This window comes from Amphiprion ocellaris, chromosome 9 (assembly GCF_022539595.1).
Source record: "Amphiprion ocellaris isolate individual 3 ecotype Okinawa chromosome 9, ASM2253959v1, whole genome shotgun sequence".
Taxonomy (NCBI): Eukaryota; Metazoa; Chordata; class Actinopteri; family Pomacentridae; genus Amphiprion; species Amphiprion ocellaris.
In genome coordinates this window covers 15,079,014-15,106,137 of record NC_072774.1, presented here as the reverse complement: position 1 = coordinate 15,106,137, position 27,124 = coordinate 15,079,014, and the positions used below count along the sequence as shown (strand labels likewise).

At 39.2% G+C, this 27,124-nt stretch overlaps 2 protein-coding genes and 1 long non-coding RNA gene across 3 annotated transcripts in view; 1 reads left to right on the top strand and 2 right to left on the bottom strand.

Moving 5' to 3' along the window:
- Nucleotides 1–20,974, top strand: part of vwde (von Willebrand factor D and EGF domains) — a 33,578-nt gene extending 12,604 nt beyond the window's left edge. Inside the window, exons 8-31 of the mRNA XM_055013444.1 lie at nucleotides 738–952; nucleotides 1,228–1,301; nucleotides 1,543–1,816; nucleotides 2,049–2,245; nucleotides 2,912–3,780; nucleotides 4,145–4,281; nucleotides 5,448–5,612; nucleotides 6,239–6,343; nucleotides 7,711–7,825; nucleotides 9,482–9,738; nucleotides 11,134–11,353; nucleotides 11,693–11,830; nucleotides 12,092–12,304; nucleotides 12,549–12,995; nucleotides 14,255–14,350; nucleotides 14,496–14,591; nucleotides 14,698–14,793; nucleotides 16,162–16,257; nucleotides 16,522–16,617; nucleotides 17,172–17,267; nucleotides 17,395–17,490; nucleotides 18,657–18,752; nucleotides 18,996–19,093; nucleotides 20,219–20,974. Coding sequence (XP_054869419.1) covers nucleotides 738–952; nucleotides 1,228–1,301; nucleotides 1,543–1,816; nucleotides 2,049–2,245; nucleotides 2,912–3,780; nucleotides 4,145–4,281; nucleotides 5,448–5,612; nucleotides 6,239–6,343; nucleotides 7,711–7,825; nucleotides 9,482–9,738; nucleotides 11,134–11,353; nucleotides 11,693–11,830; nucleotides 12,092–12,304; nucleotides 12,549–12,995; nucleotides 14,255–14,350; nucleotides 14,496–14,591; nucleotides 14,698–14,793; nucleotides 16,162–16,257; nucleotides 16,522–16,617; nucleotides 17,172–17,267; nucleotides 17,395–17,490; nucleotides 18,657–18,752; nucleotides 18,996–19,093; nucleotides 20,219–20,233 — 4,307 coding nt within the window. The 3' untranslated portion in view covers nucleotides 20,234–20,974. The remainder of the gene's footprint in view (nucleotides 1–737; nucleotides 953–1,227; nucleotides 1,302–1,542; nucleotides 1,817–2,048; nucleotides 2,246–2,911; nucleotides 3,781–4,144; nucleotides 4,282–5,447; nucleotides 5,613–6,238; nucleotides 6,344–7,710; nucleotides 7,826–9,481; nucleotides 9,739–11,133; nucleotides 11,354–11,692; nucleotides 11,831–12,091; nucleotides 12,305–12,548; nucleotides 12,996–14,254; nucleotides 14,351–14,495; nucleotides 14,592–14,697; nucleotides 14,794–16,161; nucleotides 16,258–16,521; nucleotides 16,618–17,171; nucleotides 17,268–17,394; nucleotides 17,491–18,656; nucleotides 18,753–18,995; nucleotides 19,094–20,218) is intronic.
- The window catches only part of LOC129349614 (uncharacterized), a 76,702-nt gene that overhangs the window by 36,930 nt on the left and 12,648 nt on the right, over nucleotides 1–27,124 (bottom strand). The gene's annotated exons all lie outside the window — the stretch shown is intronic.
- Nucleotides 21,010–23,576, bottom strand: seraf (Schwann cell-specific EGF-like repeat autocrine factor). The gene is made up of 5 exons (XM_023266932.3): nucleotides 23,193–23,576; nucleotides 22,758–22,853; nucleotides 22,202–22,306; nucleotides 21,702–21,797; nucleotides 21,010–21,314 (listed from the first exon to the last, which is right to left on the bottom strand). Exons 1-5 carry the CDS (start codon nucleotides 23,413–23,415, stop codon nucleotides 21,202–21,204), a joined length of 633 nt encoding a protein of 210 aa, XP_023122700.2. The 5' UTR covers nucleotides 23,416–23,576; the 3' UTR covers nucleotides 21,010–21,201.

Genomic DNA, 27,124 nt, shown 5'->3' with positions numbered 1-27,124 from the left:
ACTGTTGCATTTCAGTAACGTGGTATGTATTTTAGGCAGTTTACAATGAAAATAAGATGAGATAATAATAATAATAATAAAGATGAACTTTATTAATCCCACAGCGGGGAAAGTTCACCATTACAACAGCTCAAAAGACAGGGCTATAAGAGCAATTTAAGATTATATTATATGCACGGTACAAAAATGACAGAGAAACATTATATACTCCAAAAATCATATTTCAATAACATTATATATAAAAGATGAGATTGTAACATAAATTACAGCAGCAGAATTTGTATGTAAAGAGAAAAGTGCAGTAGTAACTGTAGTAGATCAGTGACTTAGAAGATATTTAAAAAAGAACACAATAAGTTTCAGTAAATTAGTTTTTGTGGACTCTTGCTGACAAACTGACAGATTCCATACCTCCGCCAAGATAATAGCTGGATATATTTGAGGGAGTTGTAATTGGTCTTTTTAATTTGGAGCATATTTTGCAGGATTTCATTTCCATCATTTAATTTAGCCAACAGAAAAGTCTTCACCTCTAAAGGTCAGATCTAAATATGCACATGAAAGGAGGCTGAAAAGTGATGTTACTTCTCTATAACAGAAGCACCGAACCAGCTCATAAACAAGTAACATTTGTAGTATACATTTTACCTTTATTTTATTTATTTATTTTTTCTTTTCTAGCCTTTTTGTGTTTAATCATCATCCAAATGAAGTGAACCTAAATCCCTGTGTTGCAGATGAGGGTTTGTTGGGTGCAGACCTGTCTCTTTCCTCCTGTGTGGTGGATCTGTCCCATGGCCCCTGTAGGAGCGGAGTTTGCAGTCGGGCTCTGATCCACTTCACCCCCATCACTGACTTTGTCAAAGATGGCAACAGAACAACTCAGATCTCTGTTAAACCTATTGCCTCACACAGTTTTCTCTGGAACGGCTACTCGCCAGAACCTGTTCAGGTAAACATATCAAAATGCAAAACTGATACTTTGTGATGCTGATGGTTTACTACTAAAGAGGAGTTTGACTTTTATATATTAAATAGTTCTTTATCTATATGTTTAGCCATCTTTTAAATACTTTTTTAATGATGATTTTTCGCTTTTACAAACCGAATTGTCATTTTTATTATTATTTTTGCGATATGCATAATCATCTGCACATTCTTATACTCTAGTGATGTATCCTCAGTATGTTCTTTTAAGAAGGAATAAAATTGATCTCTCGTTTTCAGGTAGTGGTTAAGGATGTTCCCTCAGCCTACTGTTACGCCTTCACTGATCCTCACATTATCACATTTGATGGCAGGTACTTTAGTGTCTTGTTTAGTTAACCAGGAGACAAACTTTATATGTATTATACTGTGTACTGTATTATACTGTTTTGAAAATTTAACTCAAATTTCATTACATAATCAAGTTGAAATTGCCCATAGTGAATAATGTATTTTATGTCTCTTTTTGTACTGTAATCAAAATATCTAATGATCTATTCCAGGAACTGGCAGTAAAAAAAATATATGTATATATATTCTTTGTTTATCTTACAGGTACTATGAGAACTACCAGATAGGCACCTTCATTCTCTATAAGAGCAGTTTATGGCCGTTTGAGGTGCATGTCCGTCAGTGGGAGTGTGGCAGCGTTATGCATGCTGCCTCATGTGTGTGCGGTTTTGTGGCGAGGGACGGTGGCGATGTTATCGCTTTTGACATGTGCAGTGGGGAAATGGGTGAAACCAGGCCTCACTTGTCTGTGAAGAACAGAGACTTGACCAAGAGCGGCATTCGGATCACCGAGTCCTACCAAGGACGCAAAGTTACTGTGAGTGAGGACCAACCTACCAAAAATCTGTTCATAGGTTCCTACACAACATTTCAGATATTGTTGTACTTGTAGTACAGTAAATGTGTTTGATTTACAACTCATTATCTGTGTTTTGATAAAGGTTTAGAAAAGTGCATGAGAAGAATGCCTTGGTTGTGTCTTCTTGTTTTAGAGGTTATGATATTCTCTTGCCTGCCTGCCGTTAATCTGAATCTTTGACCCTTTGCAGATGACCTTCTCATCTGGAGCTTTTGTTCGTGCAGATGTGTCTGACTGGGGAATGAGTCTGACGCTGAGGGCCCCCAGTTCAGACTGGAGTCACACTGAGGGTTTGTGTGGGACCTACGATGGACAGTCAGACGATGATTTTCACTCAGAAGGCGGCGCCAAAATGGAGCATCTACAGGCTTTTATTTCTGAATGGAGGTCAGTATTTTACAGAGTGATTGATCTATCATTTGACAGGAAAATTTCAGTTGTGGGTGCATTGACATATTTCGATTTGGGAGTTGTGCTTTATATATGCTGACTTACAGCAATTTGTAAGCAAGTTATGTAGATAAAAGGAAACCCAGATTCTTTTCCCAGACTTCCAAGTTCAGACTGGTCATTTATTTCAGTTATTCTTACTGTAAGCTTTCAATGAGCCCAAAATCAGACTCATTTTAATGAGTGACAAGTCTGAGATGTGGCAATGATTCGGAGGTCTTGAACTAAACAAGCTGTTTTCACTGTGTATGAATTTTAGGCATACACAGTAGTTGTGTACTGAGTTGCTGGGTACACAACTGCTGTGTACCCAGCACAGTAGTAGCTGCTGGGGAGTTTTGTCGCATACATGATGTTCCCAGTGGTGAAGCTGAGTTAGACCCACACATGTTCAGTGTCTATCAAATAAATAGAGATGATGAGATTTTTTGAGATTTCTTTACAAAATTTTGCTGCTCGTCTTTATATCAACCAAGTCAGCAGCTAAAAGGAAACCAAATAATTTTTGTTAGGGCCCTCTTGACAGATTATTGTATCAATGCAGAGATCCTTTTGTCAAAATCTGTTAATTCTTCACTGCAATGTATTCCTTTCCTCTCTCAGACTCCCTCCAGGCAACAGCCTGTTTGACACTGTGCCATCCGATATGAGTCCATTGAATCCCCGCAAGTACTGTACCTGTCAGGTAGAGCCCCGCATCTTATCTCCCAGAGCCTGGTATCAACAAACTGCCTCCTCCGACTCCACCTGCTCTAATGATGGTAATCTGCATTTCCTCAGTGTCATCCCAACTCTGGATGTCACAGCTGAGTACATTGGCTCGGTGGAGCTACTCAAAGAAAATGAAAGACAGCCTCTGCCTACAGGTCAAGCCCAGGATGGAGGTAGTCACATACAGCCACATAAAAGAAACTTTCCTTTCAGAGCCTCCAGAGACAGAGCTTCTACCTCAGCGCATCAACAAGAACGCAGAGGCAGGCGGCAGACACATCGTTATATTTCTAACTCCCAGCACCAAAGTCTTAGCCAGTCTGATCTGGAGGGCTTTGCCTACTTTTTCCCAGAGGACCATGAACCAGCAGTTCAGCCAGATTCTTCACTAATGTGGCCCACACCGTCTGGCCTGACTAAGCAGCAGGCTCAGGCCCAGTGCCAGAAGGCTGTGGCAAACTCAAGCATAGCTTTAGGTTGCAGGCGCCTGCTTGGAGAGGCAATAGTTAGCCGCGCGGTGGCTATGTGTGTTACGGACCTGCAACTGAAGGATGAGTTGTCGTGGCTAAATGCAACATTACCTCTGCTAGAGAACGAGTGTGAGAGGAGGCTGGTGGAGGAGAGGAAGAGAGAAGAGGAGCACCAGGATGTTCTGTCCATCCTCAAGTGTCCAAATCTGTGTAACGGGAATGGCCAGTGCTCAGACTGGGGTTGTGTTTGCTTCCCAGGATTTGGGTCATATGACTGCAGTGTGCTGTCTGGTAAAACACTGAACATATATTCATGTAGCCACACTACTTATTCCAGAGAAATCTTTGATACCATCAGCTGATTTGATAAATAACTGAATAGACAATACCAAGGACCAGGTGTTTCTTTTGGTTTGCACAGCAGTTTATAGTGCTCATGATAGTGTTATACTGACTCACACCACAACACTTTTAAGGTATCTCTGTGTTTCTAGCCTAGTTGTAATACAGTTAGCAGTGACTTGAACACATCGATCTTCCACTTGTCCTCTATGATGACAGACTTGTGTATGTGAGACACATGGTTTGTGATTTGGGCTAAATTCCCAGGTATAACAGTCCATGCTCTTTTGCACTATTTGTTGATGTTGTGAAGACCAGATTCCAGAAATCACTGAACTGGAGAATGAGGGTCTGTGTGACGTTCGTCAGGGAGACTGCTCCACCATCCATGTCAATGGTCAAGGCTTCAAAGACTCCTATGAGCTCAAGTGTGAGTTTCTTAAAGAAAAGGTACTTTGTTTTCCTTTGTGTTTATTTTTGTTTATTTGTTGTGCATGCATCCCCTTTACTGGCAGTGCCTCACAATACATTTACAAATTGTCAGTTTTTTCTTCAAATTTTGGCATCTGAGCTGCTCTGCCCAGACTTTTCAATGCAGACCACCAACATTTGATCAGATGGGTTCTTTTTTACACGCAAAATGGCACAATGAAGTAAATTAAAAATGCCAACACGCAGACTGTAATATTCTGCAGTATACAAATGCTGAAAAGTTAGACTTTGCTTTTTTTTAATCACACCAATCATGAACCTTCGGAATCAGCGGATGATCTCATCTGAACCCTCTAAGTATTCTCTGTGTGTGAATATTCTGATAGCTTGCTTTAAGCAGGAATAGGTTTGATCAAAAAGGGGGTATAGGCTCAGTTAACGGCATAATCTTCAATTTGTTTCTTTTCATTTCTTTGAGTTAGAGCCATTTAATAAGACATGTCCATGTTCATGTGCTCTCCTCAACTTTGTTTTAAACCTTCATTGAGGCTTGGCCGCTGTGGCTACAACACACAACATTGACACATTGTTACTGTATTGAACAGAGATGATGAAACAGTTGCTCATGAGCACTTCAAGAAATTTAATGCAAGTCCAAAGTTCACTCTACTTTCAGCCGGTTTAACTTCAAAATATTTTATTTTGTTAACCAGCTATTTTCTAGACTTGTTTGTGGACTGTCAGAGGTGTATAGTCAGCTTTAAATGAAATCAGATGCCTGCTGCAGTAGAATATGAAGTTGGTTTACTGTTAACTGAAAAACACTGAGCTCTCACATCAATTATTTAGCTTTATTTATTTTAATTTAACATTTAATACTGTTGGATCAATCATCAGTGAGAAAACCGCCTGTTTTGAGAACTAGTGAAATGAGAATTACAGGTAAAATACCTGTTTTTCAATGCACTGTTAAGATCAGTTATATGATTTACAAAGGTAGAGTAATTCTTTTTGCACTTAAACCAAGCTGTCATCTGTATTTTTTGTCTCTTTAACGCTATTTCTTTTTGCCTTGCAACTTGCCATGTTTCATCCCCTTTTTCTCTTTTGTTCGCTCCCCCTCTCATTTGTACCTCCTACCAATTATGGCTTCTTCCTTCTTTCCCTCTGTGTCTCTTATGAAGTTTGTGGCTGGAGAGTGGGTTTTGGACGAGCCTCAGTTTGTTCTGGCCACCTTTCTGGATGTGACAGCTCTGGAGTGCCAGCTCCCCCTGGAGGACAGCCGCGTCTCTGCAGGCGTCGACCTGGAAACAGTGACGAGCAGACCACTGGCCCGCTGGCAGATCAAAGTTAGTCATGTCTACAGCCATTTCTGCAAAGCAAACTCAAGATTCCCTCCTACCTGGTTCATACTACTCTCCTTCACTCATGTGTTTTCTTTCAGCCTGTGTTCATCTTTTTTCTCTCACACTCCTGTCTCATCATTAAACTCTTAAAACTGATACTAAATATTTATCTCAGCCCTCAATAAATCAGCACTGAAGTAGCTGTAAGCAGCCATATGTTGAAGGTTCGCTTTTTTTAACTTTCTGGATGCAGTTATGAAAAGAGTCCACAGAGTGCAGCTGGATGTCTTCTTCTTTTTCAACTTGGCTGAGGGAGAAAACAGACTCTGTAGTGTAAAACAGATTAGTTGGATTATGTTACTGCCAAGTAAACAGTGCAAATCCTGGGAAGACATTTTCACAGTAGTTATATTTAGTAAACATGAGAAAATGTATCTATGAGGAGAGCTTTGCAAGAACAGCAGTACCTACCTCAGAGTGAAATCACACGAGAGAGATTTTGTACACAGACTGTATGTTGTGAGTGTTTGAGTGAATGGCTCACTGTCTGAGAACACAGTTGACCTTGTGAAGTTTATTTGTTAATGCCTTTTCCCAGTGAGCCACAATAATCAAGCTTCTGCTGACAGGTTTCCAATGATGGCTATAGCTACAGCAATGCCAAGATTCTGACTCTGTATGATGGAGCCTGTCAGACCTGCACCCTCAACACAGAAGTCCTCTGTACCCTGAAGGTAAGACAACTTTCTTAGTAATAATTTAACACATTTATCAAAAATATCTCAGCCTGTTTCCTTTGTCTGTTAACTGTGTCATCTCCGACTGCAGTCTCAGTTGTAATATTCTCAAGGTTTAGAAACTCTAGTGACAACTTTGTTCAGTGAGTTGAGTCTCAGGAGGTTCCCTGAGACATGAAAGAATAAAATATAAAACACTCTTAACGGTTAAATGCTTATTGATTTCTACTTTAATTAATGGGCCAGTTGTTTCAGCTCGATATCAAGGTGAAAGTTTCTGTGTTTTAGAGTGAGTGCCACTGTCCCACTGCAATCAAACCATTAAATCTCATCTTTGTGTTGCTCCTGAACAGTTGGAAAGACAAAAACAATCATCTGTTGGTTACGTTGAGGGTGCCTTTGCCTCTACAGTCTGCGCCAATTATGATTTTATTTTTAACTGTTTCTTTTTGTATTTCCCCTGGCTATTGTGCACTCAGTACCCAGGGGCCCCAAACATTTGACTTTGTCAGTGGTTGCTGCTAACCACAACCCACAGCTTGCACTGTGGCAACAGTGCAAGCTGTGGGTTGTCTTCAGCTTTATTTGACTCAGAGTGCATAACAGAAAGTAGAGACAATCAATAAGCCTGAAAAACAGACAATTTTAAACTGTTTCCTAAATGTGATGCTTTTTTAGAAAACCCAAATCTGTGTTTGTGTGACTGTTCACTCACTAAAATGTTCACTGGCTTCAACAATGATCAAATATGTTGGAAAATAATACCTACCAAAGAGACTGACATTCAGAATTACATGGAAAATATGTATAGGCACCTTGCAAAAAAAATAGTAACAGTTATTGCATTAAATAATTGTCCGTAAGAATATATATATATATATATATATATATATATATATATATATATATATATATATATATATATATATATATATATATATATATATATGTATATATATATATGCGCATTAAACACACATTCTTGTATATCCTAATATGTCTTCTGCAGCGGAGTGAACATTTTTAACACAAATGGAATTTTTTGGAAGAAGCACTGATCTGCTTGTAATTTCATTTTATGTTGCTGAATGTGTCAGGTTTCCTGACAGAAAACAATTTGTTGTCATTAGACCAAATCTTTGGGTTATGCTGTTTGGGTGATTCAACAAAACCTGCCTTTCTCCCTTGCTGATATGATGCGCATGCTTTCAATAGCCCTATGTACCTCGCTGACATAAGTATGGGTTTCATGTTTTGGATATGGAGGCCTCCAATGAGAATGTTTTATGTAATGAAAGGCAGTTCTTATTAAAGAGAAATACCACTTAATATATTTTTGGTTGTTTTTTGTCTTTGCTTCTTAGGAGAAAACCTGCAACATTAACAGTCTATGTTACAGTGAAGGGGAGTCCCACCCCAGCAGCCCTTGCCTTACTTGTCTTCCAGACTCATCCAGACACACATGGTCCATCGCAGAAAGTATGTTCACAAAATATCTCTCATCTGGTTTGTCTCAAAGCTCATTCCTATGCTCTTTTTGGACAGCACTTTAATCATCTGAAACTGTGTGCTGTCAAAATAAACTTTGCTTACTTACTATAAACAGCAATATAACCAATCCTAATATACAACAGCACAGTGTAAGACTGAAAAAGTTTTGATGTGTTACTTCCTTAGTGGAGCTGAGGTTGGATTGTTGTCAGTGAGTTTTGTGGCTTGTAGTCATTTGAGGCAGCTTTGTCAGCAGCTCTCTGCAGATTGCAGCCATTGAAGTTCCATCTGTCCCCTGGCGTGGATATGAGGACAATTTAAATTCTTGTTACACTTTTTGACCAACTTTACTTCTTCAGCCTAAAGCACGTCAAACAGTACTCTGCTTTGGTCAGATCAAAAGACAAAAAAAAACCCAAAACAGACAGGATAGGACAAGCTGCAGATTATTGATTAAGCTGACTGTGTCTGTTTTCATTAATTAATATGTTAAAAGGTTATATCAGAATGAATGCAACAAGAAAAAAAATGTTAGAAAAACTGCTGAAACGTAACAAACATAACAGTGTATATTAATTTTGGAAGAAGACAAAACCATTATTAGTCATGTACTGTATATATTACAGAATAGTGATTTTTTTCCCCCCATATATCCTTGCCTGTTAAAGACAATTCATGCTTTCTGCAGCTGCTTGTCTGCTAGTGTAGGCGTGATTTAAACGTCACCATTTGCCCAAGCAAAGTGATGTACATCCCTCTGCGAATGTGCACATGCAGCCCAAAATGTGTGTGCACGTGGACTGTACACAATACAAGCATGTCAACTGTGTGCCAAGAAAATGCCATGCAAAAAAATGATGCTTAACACCCATGCTTGTTTTGAAGACAGGCTGTGTGTGAGCTGTGTGTTAAAAGAGCTGTCATTTAAGTAGTGGCTGTCGAACCTTGGAGGTTTCACTTGTACATGCTTTCCATCAGCAGTGACCAAACACAGTGAGAGTTTCTAAATCCTACAGAAATCCTGACCTATGTCCGCCCTCAGTCCGTGTCACAGTTTAGGAATAATCATGGTACTACGTTCCAATCTGTAATGCTGTTATATCCTGCAGTTTCAGCTTTGTTTGCCGATACCTGCAACACAATAGACCATAACAGCTGATATGAATTCATTTGAAATAAGCTAAAATTACCCACAAACATTGGTCCTCCAATATATCTGGTCCAATCAAATAGTTTATTGGCCATATATCTGAAGTAAAAATGTACTCATCTTTCCATAGAACACAAATATGTGCTTCAGAAGAACAGAAAACCCTGTCCTAACTAGCTAAGACAACATACTGGATGTTTGTTTGTCTTTTACCTGTAATATAGGAATATGATCACCTGTTTCCCTGTTGTGTGACTTTAGGCTAACCTAAGCTAACTATCTTCTCATGTAATGCTCAGCAAGGAAGCTAAGTAATGCATATACCAAATTGTTATTCCAAAATGTTACTTTAAAGTATGTGCGTTACATATTTTGTACAGCTTCTCTGCCACACATTACCGTCTCATAGCCATCTTTTTATACAGTGTGCGACTCAGCCTACATCTAATTACTTATAGGTTTATTCAGTCTCATGCCTTTGTATTTTCCATCAGAGAATGAGCCTCCGCTGCTCCAGTCGCTGCCATTTAGTCTCCAATCCTTCCAGGGGGAGAATTTCATCTACCAGCTACAAGCTCGGGACCCTGAAGGTTCATCGGTTCTTTTCATGCTGGCATCAGGTCCTGAAGGTGCATCTCTGTCTCCAGCTGGCCTCTTAATGTGGAAGGCCACTGCCGAAGTGACCGACATCCACACTTTCCAGTTTACTGTGAGCGATGACTGTAATGCTGAGACCAGAGCCTCTATAAAGGTAAGGCTGGGTTCATCAAGTGTAACGTACTGTAGGGCAGAAGTGTAAAAAATGTCTGAAAGTAATCAGTGGATAAGTAAGGAAAACTATCATTGTAAATTAAAGTTGTGGTAGGTATAGATTTAGATCAGTATCATGCAAATGTTACAGATGAAGGATTCCAACAAAAATTACCAAAACATTTAAATGAAATATTCTGCGAAACATTTGAATTGTTCGACATTTTTTGAATATGTAACTGAGGGAAGGTTAAAAGCTGAGGCTTGGAATTTGCCCCTTTTAAGTCTTGAAATGGAGCACAAAAGATTTAGACCCTAAAGCACCTCTCTTCGAGTTAGAAAAAGCATTTTGGGCCCACAATAAGTTAATTTTCAAGTGTTCTTCCACATTTTTGTACAACTCTTATCACCAAGCAGCTTCACTGCAGCACTGGAGGTTTCGTACTAGTTTTACAGCTATTTAGCAATTTACTAACTGTGGTCAAGAGCATATTATGACCCTTGCCTCTCAACAGACCTTTGTTTATTGGTTTCAAGTCATTCTTAAAGTTGATACCATTTCTGACTGTCCCTGACTGTAAATACACCCAGTGGACTGAGAGGCAGCTGCACATTCTGAGTGGCTCAACTCAGAAGCAGCTGGCAGTGAGGAGGCAGGGTGATGCAAATTGTTAGCTGGATGACTAGTAGTTACCTGGTTTCTGGTTTAAATTCTTGCTGGCTTGTAAAGCTGGAAAGTCATCTAGTGGAGGGAGGGGCTAGAAGAATGGTGGTAGTAAGCGGCTTCATATTTTCAAAGCTTTCATTTTACACCTACAAGCTCTTACAGCCTACCCTATCATTTTCACCATATAGGACCTTTAACACACCGGTGATTTTCCTACAGGCCACAATTGTTGCAGTTTAAAAGGTCTGGTGACAAAAGGTCTTTGCTGCTTTCTCCCACTAGAGGGCGGCACTGGTCTATATATGCTCAATGCAGCTCTGTCATAATTCAGCAACACATCCAACAGCACATAGCAGTTCAGCAAAAAGTGACAAAAGTTAATAAACAGTGTCAGTATGAATGCTAAATCTGCTTGATTTTTAATTTTTTAAAAATGTTGTTTGACATCACTGTCACACAATGCAATGCACACAGGAAATGGAGGAAGTGTTTACACCTGCCCAAAAATCACAGTAATGCAGTTTTTGCTGAGACAGATCCATGGATTTTACAGAGTGTTCATGACACATAGTCTGCAATAAGTCCACTTACTTTATTTCTGTTTCTTTTGCTTGCTTCATTGCCAAATCACTGTGATGAGGATACAAATTTGTGTGAATGCATTCAGATTAGTGAATCTGACTCATGCTATTCAAATGAGAAGCTTTTGTCTGTTATTCTTTCTTCCAGGTGACTGTGCACTCCTGTGAATGTCTGAATGGAGCTTCATGTGTCACCAATGTCAACGTCCCTGCTGGTAGCGGAGAATATGTGTGTGTTTGTCCTGATGGATTTAAAGGGAAGCGGTGTGAAGTGGACATTGATGACTGTAAACCCAACCCCTGCAGGCTGGGCCGCTGTATCGATCTACCCAACTCCTTCTCCTGTATCTGCCCACCTGGAATGACAGGTAACCATCACGTGTTCATTTTAAACTACACAAGTGGACGGAATAAAAGATTTAATGCTAATGATCAATTTATTTATTGGCGTGAAAGGAGCCACACTGGAGTTGTTTGAACACTATGGGCAACTTGATAATGGTGGTCATTTATTATGATCAATAGCTCTGGTAACCTCTGGTTTAAATTTTATGGCCACGGCGCACCATGGTGTAAGTAAATGTATGCACAGTATTGGTACCTAACCCCCCCCCCCCCTTTTTTTTTTTTTTTAGAAATGTATTACACTGAAATAGTGATTTATAGTGTTTCTTCATTATCTCATCCAATGTCTCATGTGTTGTCAGGCCGCACATGTAGAGAAGACATAAATGAATGCGTTTCTCAGCCTTGTTTCCCTGGAGTGGGCTGTAACAACACACTGGGCTCCTTCATCTGTGGCCTGTGCCCACAGGGATATAGTGGTGATGGGAAAAACTGCAAACGTAAGTCCACTACCTCCTCATTTTAGTTAAAAGTTAAGTTTTATTAGTTAAATAATGCACATCTCATGTTAAATCAGCTTCAGAGACAGCAGGTACATCTCAAAGACTCTCTAAGACTCTGTAAGTTGGCTCATTAGGACAAATTCTCACATTTCTAACATTGGGCTTGTTTTTTATCTCAGGGATTTACGCATTCATACATGAAGAAGCATAGTCTCTCATCATACATTTGAAGGTTATTCTCATCTTTTTGTTACCAAGGTAATGCTGACTTGCCGGTCAAAGTGGTGACAACACCAGTAAGAGTACCACAGGTTCCATTAAGGCCCAAATCAACAGGCCCATCGCCGTGCACAAGAGGGTCGTGTTACCCAGGGGTCCAGTGTTTTGACAGCATCCACGTTTCAGCAGGCTTTGTTTGTGGACCCTGTCCTCCTGGTCTCCATGGAAATGGACGAACATGCACAACAACTGGTGAGAGGAGAGCAATTCTTTCAAAGCTTGAAAGCTGGTGAAATGACAATTCACACATTGGGCTTTACATGAAAATAAAAAATTAAAAAAACTAAAAGAAGCAAGCCAAAAAAATACAGGACATAAAAGAAAGTGAAGCCTAAACTAAATTAAAGCAGTCACTTGTTTCTGTTTTAGAATCTTGCGTAAAGATGGTATTACATTTGCTGATTAGTCATATCCTCTAACTTCCAGTGTCTTACAGGTCAAGGGACAGTCGGCAGTGGAGCAGACAGTCATATTCACATCACCAAATCAAATACCAGCAAAGAAAAGACTACTTCCTCCTCCTCTTCCTCTTCTTCATTATTGCCCACCTCGCCCAGACGACCCTCTGACAGAAGGATGAGACCAGAAACGAGCGGCTCCAGTATCAGGAGAATTGTGTCATCTGACAGAAAGACCACAGCAACCCCACAGAATCAGACTGCATCCAGAGTGTTTGCTCCCACTGTCCACAGAGGTCAGCTCAGTGGGGTGGATCTGACCCCAGACCTCTCTACAGGGATCAGATGGGGGCAGCCAGCTCACCATGTAACCTGCGCTGACTCTCCCTGCTTTCCTGGTGTTCCCTGTGAGCCTACTGTCCTTGGGTCTTTCAGGTGTGGACGCTGCCCGTACGGCTACACTGGGGATGGAGTCATATGTAAAGGTATTTCATCTTATAATGCTGACTCACAAAATCAGTGGAGGGCCTTAGCTATACAGATAAATAAAACCTCAATTTTATGCTCCATACGGGTGATTAATACTCACCGTCACTCAGCTTTGACAAAGACAAAGCATGTTACTACTGCACTGATTTAAGACTGTGTAACTGAACACAATCATACACAAATCCGATGCTACAATATTTATTTTATTGTTACCCCGCCAAGGAATGATGGAGTTATGTGACGATCAACTACGTTTCTCTGTGAATCTGTCTGTCCTGTACAGCATTAGTCATAAACCGACCAACAGATTTGGATGGAATTTTCAGGGAAGGTCAGAAATGACACAAGGACCAAGTGGTTAGATTTTGGCAGTGATGCGGCTTGTAGTCTGGATCCACGGATTTGTTAAGGATTTCCCACTGCAAGATATGGCGGCCGGCATGGCATTACTGTAACCATGACAAGAAGTGAACACTGCTGAACACTGCGTCAGTTCCCTGCTGACGATCATGTGATCCGACAAATGGCGTCCTGTGAGACTAAAAATGTTGAGGATTAAAAATGTAATTTGATTTGTTGATTTATCATTCAAAAAGGTACAAGAGCAAAGCTAGGTAAACCACAGAAAATAAACCACTCATATTACCCCCTGTGTACCCTCAGGCCAGTTATCAAATTGGTTTCAGTCAGTAAACAAATTGATTCACTGACAATTTTTTTTCAGCTCATCTGTGAAATAAGTCAAACATTCATATTTGATGCACCTGGAGGAATATTTATGTGCATGGCAACCTTTTTAATATCAAGTTTTGTTTCTTTTTACTGTGGCGCTCTTGCATACATGTCTGTTATTATTAGCTCAATTTTTTGCATATTTTTAAGTATTGAGTGTATTAATGTAGAATTTTTCGAAAGGTACAGACGATGGCATTCTTCTTCCTGCATATGAAAAGCTGAAATCATAAGCACTAAAACACTTTAACATGCTTTGTTATGTCCAGTAGCTCATGTTAGCAATTGTTAGTATTATAAATATATGTTCTCGTATAACTGGCAGTAATGAATCAGTTTAATGACCTGATGAATCTTTGCTACCTAGGCTCCTTTTATGCCATGTTTTAGCACGTACCATTATCTCTTAATTATGGCGTTACATGGCCGATCATAAAGCTCTCTTGGTCTGAAATAAAACCCTCAGTCTGCTTACTGTTGTTCGATCAGCAGTTGAAAACTCCCAAATGTATTTTGATTTCAGCTGTGTGCAGGTATCAGTGTGGGAGGAACATGGAGTGCACTCTGCCCAACACCTGCACCTGCAAGGCGGGTTACACTGGTTATAACTGTCACATAGGTGAGAAATGTTTGACAGAGTGTGATCAGTTTATTTTTGTGCTGCAACACAAGTTAAATAAATCACGATCACCTCTCAGAAATTGGCTGATTTATCTGAGCATTAGATTTTGTTGATCAAAACTGCCCCCTTTCTTCTCTCTCAGCGGTGTGTCGGCCCGACTGTAAGAACCAGGGGAAGTGTGTGAAACCTAATGTGTGTGAATGCCCTGCAGGCTACGGTGGGCCCATCTGTGACGAAGGTAACCTCCACTCATATTCACACCAGTCTAATCTGCTGACACACACACATTGCTCACGGAATACTGATGAGTGTCTGTGTGTTGTTTACAATTCTGTGTTGTGTAGCGAGCTGTGAGCCGCCTTGTCAGCATGGAGGCACGTGTCTGGCCAGAAACCTGTGTACCTGCCCCTACGGCTATGTGGGACCCAGATGTGAAATCAGTGAGATGTTCCTTAACTACTTTGAACTGTTTAAACGTTGTCTGATGTGTTTACGGTTTTTGTAAAGTAAACCACTACAAGTGAACTAGTAATTAACTAATAGGTACATCAATGAAACTTCCCCAGGTGATTTTATTACATTAATACCAATATGTTTTGTATTACAATTTTTTAGAAAATGAATATTTAAATGTGCTAATGAGGAATGATCTTATTAATGTTATTGAAACTTACGGAACAGAAATCTGAACCCCATCTGACATATTAGAATGATATTTTTACAGACTGTCAACAGTCTGAAAAAATACATTTTTAAGTTTAAGTGTAATAGTTATTATTTCATTAAATGAGATATGATGTGAGTGAGCTATAGATTTGTGAACAGCTGGATTTTTATATGTGTGGTCACAAATTGAATCCATTTCATGAAATTTGTAACATTCAAGAGGCAACTTGCCACATATTTTCTAGTGGTAATTCTGACACTACATCATCAAATGAAACATTATACTTGTGATCTGTGTGTGAGCATGGGAGAGAACAGTTGAAGATGGTGTGCTGGCATCATTTCCAAGCTTCCTGTGAAGCAGTGCCTTTGCAATCAGGCCCCAGGATAGTTAAATTACCTACTAGTTTTCAGTATTTATGCTAAGCTAAACTAAAGAGATGCTGGCTGTCTATTCATATACAGACATGACAGTGGTATTAACTTTCTCATCTAACAATTTGCCAATAATGAAAAAGACAAGGATATTCTCCAAGTTGTCTTACAGTTCCTCTCATGTAAGAGCATGACTGGATACATTGTGTTAATTTGACATGTCAGATGTTCGACCCACAAACCTCAGCAGAGAACTGTTGTCTGCCCCTTTGATGCTCTACAGGACTGCCGTGCTTCTTCTTGTTTAGGGGCTTTTTTTTTTACCTTCAGTTGTTTGACCTCAGCATAGAAAGACTTGATCATGGCATTAGCTGAAGTTGCATTGCCTATATATTGTGGATCATGGTCTTTCGCTCATGCATGCGTCATTTGAGAACTGGGAATTCGTGTATAAAAAAACTATAGTCCCCACAATGTTCAGTCAGTTTCGATGCAAACAACATTCGAAACACCCTTAAAGCTGTCAGCATCAAAAAGTATTAGCATCTAAGAGTCCTTGATCAATGATCTAAGAGTCCTTGATCAATGATCAAGGACTCTTAGATCACAAAGCTCCCTTCCAATCAGCAGTGTGGGTGTTCAGATCTGTTATGTATCATGGTAAACCTCATTAGTGTAGCTTTAATGTACGTGTCCTTGGATTCAGTAGACTTACATTTCTGAAGTTTCATTTTAGATTGTGAATAATCTTAATTTATTTCCCTCAGTGGTGTGTAACAGACACTGTGAAAATGGAGGCGAGTGTGTTTCTCCTGATGTCTGCAAATGCAAGCATGGCTGGTATGGCCCGACATGTAACTCAGGTACAAAAAAACTTACCTACCAAGCATGTATTCAGACTGCAGCTGCAAACCATTTCTATTTTAACAGTTGTCTCAACTACATTCCTAAATTGAATATTGAGACTTTCATATTAGCACTCAAAATGGAACTGCTGCCATGATCTGAAGATGTTTTGTATTTACATATTGTTTCTGAAACAACAAAACATGTAGCTTTTTCTTTAAAATATACATAAATCTGCAAGAACCATAAACATAAATTCTTGTACCTCACATTACTTTCAGCTCTCTGTAACCCTGTCTGTTTGAATGGAGGAACATGCATTAAACCCAACATCTGCGCCTGTCCCAGTGGCTTCTATGGCTCTCAGTGTCAAATTGGTAAGACTCTGATGAATGCATTGCACACTGATATGTTTTACTACTCTGTTGTTCTACCTTAGAGAGAAGCTGTACAGAAAATCCAAATTCTGTTTAGGTGATCAGCTACTGGACTGATTTCTACTTATTAAAATGACAGTGCTATTATAATTTTTACATCTGATATCAGGGAGGTCACCTTCTGGCTGAAGCTGTATTTTTTTTATTTTGTGTTGGTATACAAACTTATTAAATGTGGGTCATTGTTCTTTAAATGCTGCAAAAACATGAAGAAAGTCATTAGCCTGTGTTTCAATGAAGAATTCCGAGGAGAGTCTCATAATGATTAACAGCAGGTAGTGGGAGAAATTGGCTGACATGAGGGATGTGACTCTTTCACATGTTCTGCTGAACAAAAATGTTACAGCTCTGTTTGATTTTAAGAGGTGTGACACAATTATATACAAGAAGCTGGAGGTCATGTTAGTATTTCTTGTATGTCTGTTTTAAATTTCTGTTTTCCAGCTTCACAGTGTCTGCCGAGGTCTTCACAGTTAAATATTGTTGTGTTTCAGCTGTTTGCAGCCCTCCCTGTAAAAATGGAGGTCAGTGTATGAGAAACAATGTGTGCTCCTGCCCTGAAGGCTACACAGGAAAAAGGTGTCAAAAGAGTAAGTAGCACCACAGGCTGCATATTGACAATACTATGTAAAGAGAGTAATGTCCAGTGCCTGCAGTGCAAGATTACAAATATGGAGAGAGAATGTGGAATGTAATCTGTGAACAAATATTTTCCAGGTGTGTGCGAGCCGATGTGCATGAACAGAGGCAAGTGTGTGGGACCCAACACATGCTCCTGTGCTTCTGGATGGAGGGGGAAGAGGTGTAACATACGTGAGTGGTGCAATGCCTTGTTCATGCACACAAAATACACAGCAAGTAATCAAAATTGTGCAGTGGTATCTGCACAAACTGTTCATTTAATCACCATGTTTTTGCTTTCTTAGGTTCAGGTTTAGACTCATAAAATAGAATAAAATGGAAAGAAATGTTTTCTACTCCCCAAAAATCTCAAAAATTGAACATTTTGGACATAATCATTACCTCTGTTATCATGATATACGTGTATGCTTTAAAGTAGAAAAATGTCTATTTTGTTTATTTTTTGTATATTCATACAATAATCACATTGCTTTTGGTTCATGCAAAGCAAAAACCTTACACTTAAATACCTACTCAGATAGTCTTGAATCCAGGATTATCACTCTGTTTCAACAAGAAACACATTGCATGGAGAAGGACAAGATGTACTTTAGGCTAAAAAAAACTTCATATTCACTGCCATGAGTTTAGCCTCCCAGGCAAACTGTCTTTCCAAGCTTACTTTACTCATACTTTTTTTTAAACAAGCAAACACACGCACAAACACCATGAATATAAAAGGAGCAATTACACTTGCAGAGTTCTGCTTCTGCCCAGGTTTGTATATACCAGCTGTGTGTCATGCCACCTGTATTTATCACGGAGCCACACAGATTTCCACGAGGGATAGACGTCTGCATCTTTGCTCATAATGTCCTACAGAAAGCCTCCTCTGTCCTCGAGGTCTAGTTGAAGAGTTAAGACATCTTTCAAGGTAGCACACTGAGATGGATTTCTGTTTGACAGATCTGAGGATGGAGGACAGAGGAGACAAGGAGGCACAACATAGAGAAATGAAAAGAGCCCCCCAATGCAAGGGTGTTTAGTTTAATCAACTAATTTATCAATCTTAATAAAGAAGATCATCAAATCCTTACATAATGAGCTGTACAGTGATGAAACATGATATTTTACTGTCTTTATTCAAAGGAACCAGAAAGAGGAAAAGGTTTGGTTCCCTCTGACAGTGCAATGCTTCTTCTCAGTTATAACTCACTGCTGCTTACTAAAGCTTGTCATTTTTAACTATCGTTAATATAGACTTTTTGCCCCACATTGTATTGCTTCCATGTTAGGGATTTTGTGATAAATCGCTGCTGTAGATTGTGTTCATGCTTTCCTCGCTGTTTTCATTAAAGCTGCCTGTCTGCAAAAGTGTAAAAATGGTGGCGAGTGTGTGGGGCCAAACACCTGCCACTGTCCCATCGGCTGGGAGGGCCTGCAGTGTCAAACACGTGAGTCTGTTAGTGAATCACATTGAATTAGTTCTTCTATTTTGCAGTTTGTTATTTGGAGAAGCACACAAATAGAATTTTTCACAGAAAAAAAAGTATATGATACTGTTTCAAGTTATTTGAAATCACGAGTTCTACAATCATGTCTTATTTTTCTTGTGGTGTTATTTTTCTTTTCTGACTGTGGTTGACAAGAATAAACTATGACAAATATAAGTAATTAAATTCTGACATTCTCCCCAGCGATCTGTGAACAACGTTGCCTGAATGGAGGCAGGTGTGTGCTGCCTGACTACTGCCACTGCCGGAAAGGATACAAGGGCCTCACCTGTGCAATAAAGGTGAGGATTCGGGCCATGGTTCATGTATAGTGTATGACTCTGGGGAAAGTATAAAATAGCACTAATAAGTCCAGGGTTAAAGGCTGCATTTCCTCTGAGGTTCTGCTAGCCCCACCAGTACTACCTTTAGAGTGGAGTCAAGGATCATGAAATATATAAACATTTTTTAGTCCAAATGGCTGCAGTTGCCTTCAGAACATTTGTATGTGTTGTTTAACCACCTTGTAGGTTTTATTTTTTCCCAAACATTGCAGGATATTTGCCTGTCAGGAAAACAGATGCTCAGCTGCTGACTCGAAGATATTACTATAAACTGAGAAGCACTGACAGGTGCTCAGGCTCTCCATATAGACCCCTTTCACACACGTCTTGCAATTATCAGTAGTAAAGGGAAACTGATATTTTGGAGTAAAAATGAAAATCTTGATGTCAAAACTTTAAACAACTCAATCACCAAGACAAACTTCATTGAAATGCCTTTGTGTTTTACACATGTAATTTAAAGAGAACTAGTCAATATTTATCCTTTAGTGTTAATAGGCTATTATTGGTGACATAATACTCCAATGACATTTTCAAGAAAAACCTCAAGATGTATAGATTTTTCATGGCTTTTGGCTGATCTTACAAGTTGCTATCCTGTTTTGTCTAATTTTGTCTTTTTTTCTATTTCATTTTGTTTCAAATTTAGATTTTACTGGGTTTATCCTGGCTTGATGTCTTGCACATGTACAGCATTTTGATTAACTCAGATTGTTTTAAACTTGCTATGTAAATATATTTCATTTGATTTGATAACCAATCAGATAGTGCTGTGAGAAGGACATTGCTCAGAGCCAAAGCAATACATTTTTAGATGAATTTATTTATTTATTTATGGGCCTAACCGTGCAGTATTTATGCTTTAAATTCCATCTCCACACCTTACACACAGAACAGTGAGGCACAATAAATGTGCAACAGTCCCACCTTGAAGGCTCTATGTGAAAGGGGCTAATGTGACAAAAAAAATGCAATCATGACTCTAAAATATATGACGGACCAAAAGACATCCACTCCCTGCATGTTCTGAAAACTGCACAATGTGATAACTGATTTTACTGAATTTACATCTGCATTTTACAGGCATCACAAGCATGATGGAGACAGAATGAGAAATGGGATGAAAGAAGCTATAAAATGCACAAAGCAAGAGGAGAGTACCATAAATTTTTGTGTATATGAGTACGTGTGTGTGTTGGTGGGTATCGGACTTGAATGTGTGACTCTGTGCACATTTGACTGCTAACAGAGGGACTTGATGTATTGCACTTCTCTTTCCGTCCCTGTATATCACTACCTCAAGGCTCAAAGTAACACACATCTGTTAGATGCATCTGCAGTTCTTTATACGGATCTGTGTGTTGCTGCACAGTATGATTAAAAAAAAAAGAAAATGACAAATGTCAGTTTTAGTCGTGATTCGTTCAAAATGTGTACATGATTACCAGCCAGCTTTTAGTTTTAGATTTACTGCAATTTAGCCAAATTATAGCTGATTTTACCAACTGATGTGCACTGTTTCTTACTTATGAGAAAATAATCTTAAATCTGCTTTCATTATACCTAATTTTGATGGTACTTATCAATAATTAGTTTTAAGACATTGATATGAATATGTTAAAGATGCACAAAAATAGCATTTTTTTTCTTTTTGGCTTCCTTAATATATTGTTATGTCAGGCCTGTGTGTGTTATCCATTTACACTGATACCAAATATGGATTCAAGTAATGATTATCAGTTGATGTAGGTTTGTTTTTAAAAAAAAAAAAAAAAAATACACCAGATTACACTGTGGTATGAATTATATGTGACAAAATAAAGACAGTGTGCTGTTTGATTGCTTTGTTTTGTTAAATAAGCTTTGATAATGCATACAGTGCAGTTTTTTTCATTTAATGACAAATTTCAATACAGTACGTTGCATGTTTATACAGTAAAATGTAGAAGAATTACATATAAAATGGTTTTAAAAAAAGAAGTAAAAACTACTTTCAACTACAAAAACACAATCATCCTAACAACATTGTTGGGGTCTCATTGAGCTCTGACCCCGGCTGTGTCACACTAGTGGGACTTTTTCCTCTCCTCACAGTGAGGTCCAGAGAAAGGGGGCCGACAGCGGCATTTGTTGGGAGAAATGCATTTCCCTCCATTCAGGCAGGGCTGAGTGCACACAGCTACAGCCAAGACAAAGAAACAAAAGAAACAAACACAAAGTTGTTAATCATTTGTAAAAAGCAGGGGCAGTGGAAGTGACTGTGAAGAGCTTGTAAATTTTAACACCATAAATCCAGCAACTAGCCACAGAGGTGAGAAGTGCTGTGTCACATCTGGAAATAGAGTGAGTTTAAGTTAGTTAATACCAACATAGGAATTGCATCATTTCTGTCTGTCTGGCAGGGAGATATCTGTAACATTACTTTTCTGTTACATGCAGACAGTTAACTGGGCCTGAGTGGATGCATAACCGAACTGAGCAGAAAAAGAAGAGACACCTAAGAAACCATCCTTATGAAGTGAACTGATGCGTATGAGAGTGGTTTATGGGACCAGTTTTAACTCACCAGTATGGCAGGCACCACCCAGCCATCCCTCCGGACAGCTGCAGATTCCTGGGGCCACACAGATGCCCCCGTTTCTACAGCCTTGCGGGCAAAGCGCTGCAATGGAGAACAAACAGAGAAAGATTCTCAGCATGCCAGGGATCAGACAGGGGCTGTAACTGAACTGCACTGGAGGCATGAACAGTTTTTTTGAAAGCAAGTTAAAGTGAAAAGTGAAAGCAGTATAGAAAGTGTCCAACTTGAAGTGTCAACAAAGCCTTCATCACCATTCTCAAGCTGTAAAACCTGATATCACTTTTAACCACTAAGTTAGCCTTATTGTTGAGGGGGTTAAAGTGAATGTTGCTTCCCATCATGGCAGCAACTTTGACCAGGAAAAACATTAAAAACATTGACTAATGTCTGCTGCTGATGAGCAGCTCCAGCTGAGAGACCAGCTCCATTTGGTGTCTTTGACCTTTGGTGTTAATTGGGGTAACTGGACACAGCCGTAAACAGACCCTCTTGGCATTTTGATCCGGTCCAGCTTGAAGGGCAGATGCACTTGGCCACTCCATTGACAGCGGTGCATTCTCCTCCGTTCCAACATCCCCCATCACAGGTCACTGCAAAAGACGGGCCACAGATGAGCAGGGATGTTCGTGAAATAGTTTGACCTGAGATTTTACCCACTCATTTAAGAAATTCTTGACTAAGCACTAAAAACACATCATGTTTCAGTTTAAGTGTTCATAGTTATATTCCCTGTAAACAGTACCACATAGCAAGATGAAAAAAGGAAACTATTTAGTTTTTTTTTTTAACATCCTTTAAAAAAAACAACTCAGATTTAGAAAAATCTACCTGCTCTACTTTCACATTTGAATGTATGAACATGGCTCTATTATATCACCCATAATATGGAAAATACAGGATACATGCACTTACCACAGAGCAAATTCAGAATAAATGCACCACCCCTAACTGTCCTGCCAAAAATACTTCAATGCAGACAGTTTTATGAGTCTTCCAGGCTCTGTAAGTTCACAGAAACTCACTCCAAATAAACCTGCTCACCTTTGTGGCAGTATCTTCCTCCATATCCAGGAGGGCATCTGCACTTTCCAGGGCGGAGACAAATTCCTCCATTTTTACATTTGGGATAACAGTTGGCTGCAAGGACACACATGATTTTGTCATTACTGTTGACATTCTGGTTCCAAGTTTTGACCACCTTAATTTTAAATAGAAGACATTTTAAATGATCAGCGGCAAAATAATGTCTTTTTATCAAAGTATTAAGTGACATCCTAATTATTTATAGGTTGCATTATATACAGTATATTTTTCATTATACTTTATAGTTGTTTGTCCATGCTATGCACTTGTATTATCCACAATGTCCCTAAACTATTATTCTTTAATGGGTTGAGTATACACAAATATTTAGGTAATTCTTGCAGACTGAAAGAAAAGTGCACATCAACTAAGACAAAAGCTTGGGTACATCACCATATTTGCAGGTCTCTCCCTCGTAGCCCTTGGAGCAGAAGCATGTGTTGTTGCGGATGCAGATTCCTGCGTGTTCGCACGGCGGGTCGCACTTCGCTTTGGGGTCAAACACGAACCCCATGGCGACTCCCCGGGGCGCGTCCGAGCCTCCGTAGCAGACACCGACAAGGGTGACCAAGGAGGCAACAAGGAAAACCGCCGAGCCGTGACCAAAAGACCCCATGATTGGTTTTTAATTCGTCTTCAAACTGGAGAGCGGAAGGTGCGGAGCGGTGGACGGAGATGGAGAAAGTTTCCCACAAAGTAGCGACACTTCTCCGCGTCGGCCCCGCTGCTGCACACAGGGAGGCTACAACCGGTGTAGAGCCGGGGGCAGCCGACAGGGCGGGGCGGGGAAAGCCTCTGGGTGTGGGGGCTGGAGGCTTTGAATGGGTGGTAAGTAGTGAAGCTGTTCACAGAAGCACGTACAAGTCGGAGGAAACTTAAAACGAATACAATAATAATTCAAAAACTGCCCTCAAAGCGTGTTTCTTAGTAAATTCAGCTGTTAGCTAGCTTGCTAGCAGCGTAAACATTAGCTGCTAAAAAGCTAGCGAGCTAACATTTTTTGTTGTCTTCTTAAAGGTAAACTATTTTCTTTTACAAAATATTATGTTGTTGGCTAGGAAATTTGGGAAAAGATAAACGGCCCGACGTAATAAGAGTTGACAAGTAGGGAGTTAAAAGGCAACTGCGCAGCTAACTTTGGCTAATGCTAGCTTCACGTGTTTTCTGCTAAACAGGAAGTAGCTCCCTCAGTGACCCTGATGGAGCAGATTGTGTGCTTGCAATTTTTGGCCAGTTTGGTGGCACAGTCAGTTCAAACCCAAGTTGGGTTGTCAGAACTACTAGATAATATATAAAATTCTCTGTAGGGACCTTAAAGTTTTAATAATGCAAATGTTAGGTTAACTAAATGGGATGGTACAGCATTAAAAACATGGGAGTTTTCTTTTCATATGACTTCAATGAAGAGCTAAAACACCATAATAACCAAGTACACACAGCAACATAAGAACCTGTAACCATTATTTTGGCAGATATTGCAATGTGAGTAACGATTTTAGTGCAAATGGTCAATTTTCCTTTTCGTGAAACTCAAAATATGCAAATGTAATAAACATGTTCTCTTATGTCTGCACAATGTGATTTGTAGGATTAGGCGTCTGTGTAGCACCGCAATGCTTCATTCATAATAATTTTGTGTAACATATTTTACCTTTATCAAAACATTGCAGCTTCTCTGATTTCAATAACATATAATTTAGTTGAACTGTTGTTGCCCTAATATGTATGCTATGATATTGTCAGACACAGTGGACTTTAGTTATCTTGAATGTACCAGATGTATGAAAAGGGAAAACTGTTGTTAAACATGCGATTGAAGTAACACTTGCAGAGTACACTGACATATAGATGTGCAGCTAACATAAAGTCCTGCCAAACCATAAATATTAACCCATTACTCAGAGGAAAACTGACATCTAAACAATAAAAAGACAACAAGTATAGCTGGTGTATATGCAGAATCGTTGGATCGGAGTATTTTCTTACTATACACCCTTTCTGTTTGCTGGTAATAAAGGTTCAGTACAAAAAATAAGACAACAAATGTTATCTTGTAACTGCTAAAAATCCAGTTGTCCCAGTAGGCTAAATTCTAGCATCACAATGTCTCAATTTTGACACTGGTGTCACTGTGGTGATTAGTTTTCTGAGGTTTGAGAAATCCTTTAATGAATACCTCCATTTTCAACTAAAAACAGGAAAAAGAATTGCAGAAAAATGCCCTGCTTTCTCTGGATAATCCACACACCTCAGAGTTTTCTGCTTAGAAACAGAGTCCTGCAAAACCTGCTGATAGCATGTTGTTTTGGTTATTTAGAGTAACAGGAAAGAAACCATGCATTTAAATGTTTTAAACATGAATTCACTTTCGTCTGTTGTATTGAAATGACTTCAGAAATTTCAGAAGCAGATAACTCAAAATTAGTGGAAATTAAAAATGTGAGGTATGCAGTTTTATAATTTGGATGAAACAACCCTCAAATAAGCACCTGTGTTAATAGTTTATAATCGCAACCTTTGAAGGGAAACTGCGACAGACAGAAAAAGATTTGATGCGGAGCCATCTTGTCAGCAAGATGTTTTGTACGATGCAAACTTGTGTGGAACACATGTGGAAAAGCCATTTCCTTTTACCTGGTAAAAAGAAATGCTGGGCCTATCTGAAGTATGGGGTGAGTGGCGGGTCTGCTGTAATGACAATAACACAACCAAATCAGTAGCGGATGTGGCTGTCCCCTCAACCAGACCTCTTGAAGTTAAATCAGTTGAATTAAAGCTAAAGGAAAGTAACTTTCCATATGATTCTGTTCTTTTTCTCACAAATTAACTTCTGCGGCTGCTATTTTTGCGTAAAATGACAGTAGACTGTGACTGCTTATCTGTCGTTCCTTGCAATGGCAGTTCTTTCAGAGTTCAGTATGCCACTTACCAGTTGGCATAATACTCAGACGGATCACTCTGAAGTGGCAGATTAAATGTACATAAAGATTTCATGAGCAAAATGTGTAATCACTTGGCTGTTACTCACTACAAGTCGCTTTGGAAAATCAACCACCAAGTCTGATACAGCAACAAACAATGATTCAAGAACTAGTTTGTTGTAAATTTCTGAGTCCAGTCTTGGCAGAGTGACAGTTTAGACTGAGGTAGTAACTTCAATTTAAATCCAAACAAATGGTGAACTGCAGACTGAACTAGTAAGGCATATGGCCTCATAATTATTTATCCATAGTTTGCCCAGTGATAGTGCAGCTTATTAATTAATTCAGTGCACTTGACTTGAGGATTAGGCTGGTTTAATTCTGTCTACCGTATGTTTTGGGAAGCAGGGAAACATTCTGATCAGTCTGCTATAGAACTTCATACGAAACCATTTCTTTATGAAGGAAGAGGAAAAATAGTAATGTATTATAAGTATGTCAAAAATGTTACCTATGTCTAATTCCATAAAAATCAAATAACAGCAAGACAAAACATATTAGAGGAATATTTGCTTATTATGCAGACTTGCCTTCTTTTCAAACAACTTTTAGACACTTAATTACTTTTTTTTTTGCTTTGTACATAACTTGAGATGATTTTAAAATTTACAAGTGAATTTCTTGGTGTTCTGTGAGTAGTGTTGTTGACAGTTCTCATGTTCCTCTTTTGGAATATTTACTGAAGTGGAATAATCTGCAGTTGACAACTAATTTTCCTATCAAAGATAAAAGTATCAGTAAAACATGATTAAAAAAAAGGAAAGTTAATTGTCCACAACAAATTTGGACAATGGAAATATTTTCTAAAGCTGCAAATATACTTACAAAACTATGTATGGCAAAATCCTTTTGCATATCTGTCAACAGTCAGTTGCAGTATAAAGTACTGAGACCTTTTTCACTGTATTGCATTGCCAATTTAATATTAAATATGGAAAATGTGGCCTTTTCCCAGTCAATCTAAGCCCAATAACCCCTGATGACAAAATAAGTTAATATATGTGACTATATACCCATATATGCTGAATATAGGTCAGTATTGTATGATAATAGTGCCCCACTAACATACTGGCAGGGACTTCAACAGGCATTTCTCTACTAAGAACAATTAGATTAATCCCTCCGAGACAGAGGGAAATCTGATCTTGTTCCTGTGTTTTCCTTTTCCATATGTATTCCAGTGCAGCTCCTGTCCAGACCACTGACCTGGATCCCAGAGAGGAAGTGAGCTGGTGTTTTAATGACTGCAGCAGATGTGAACATACCGTGATACACTGGAGACATCTTCTGCTTCTAGCTCCAGTCAAGAGCACATCGGAGCCTGTGCTGAATTTACACAGTGAC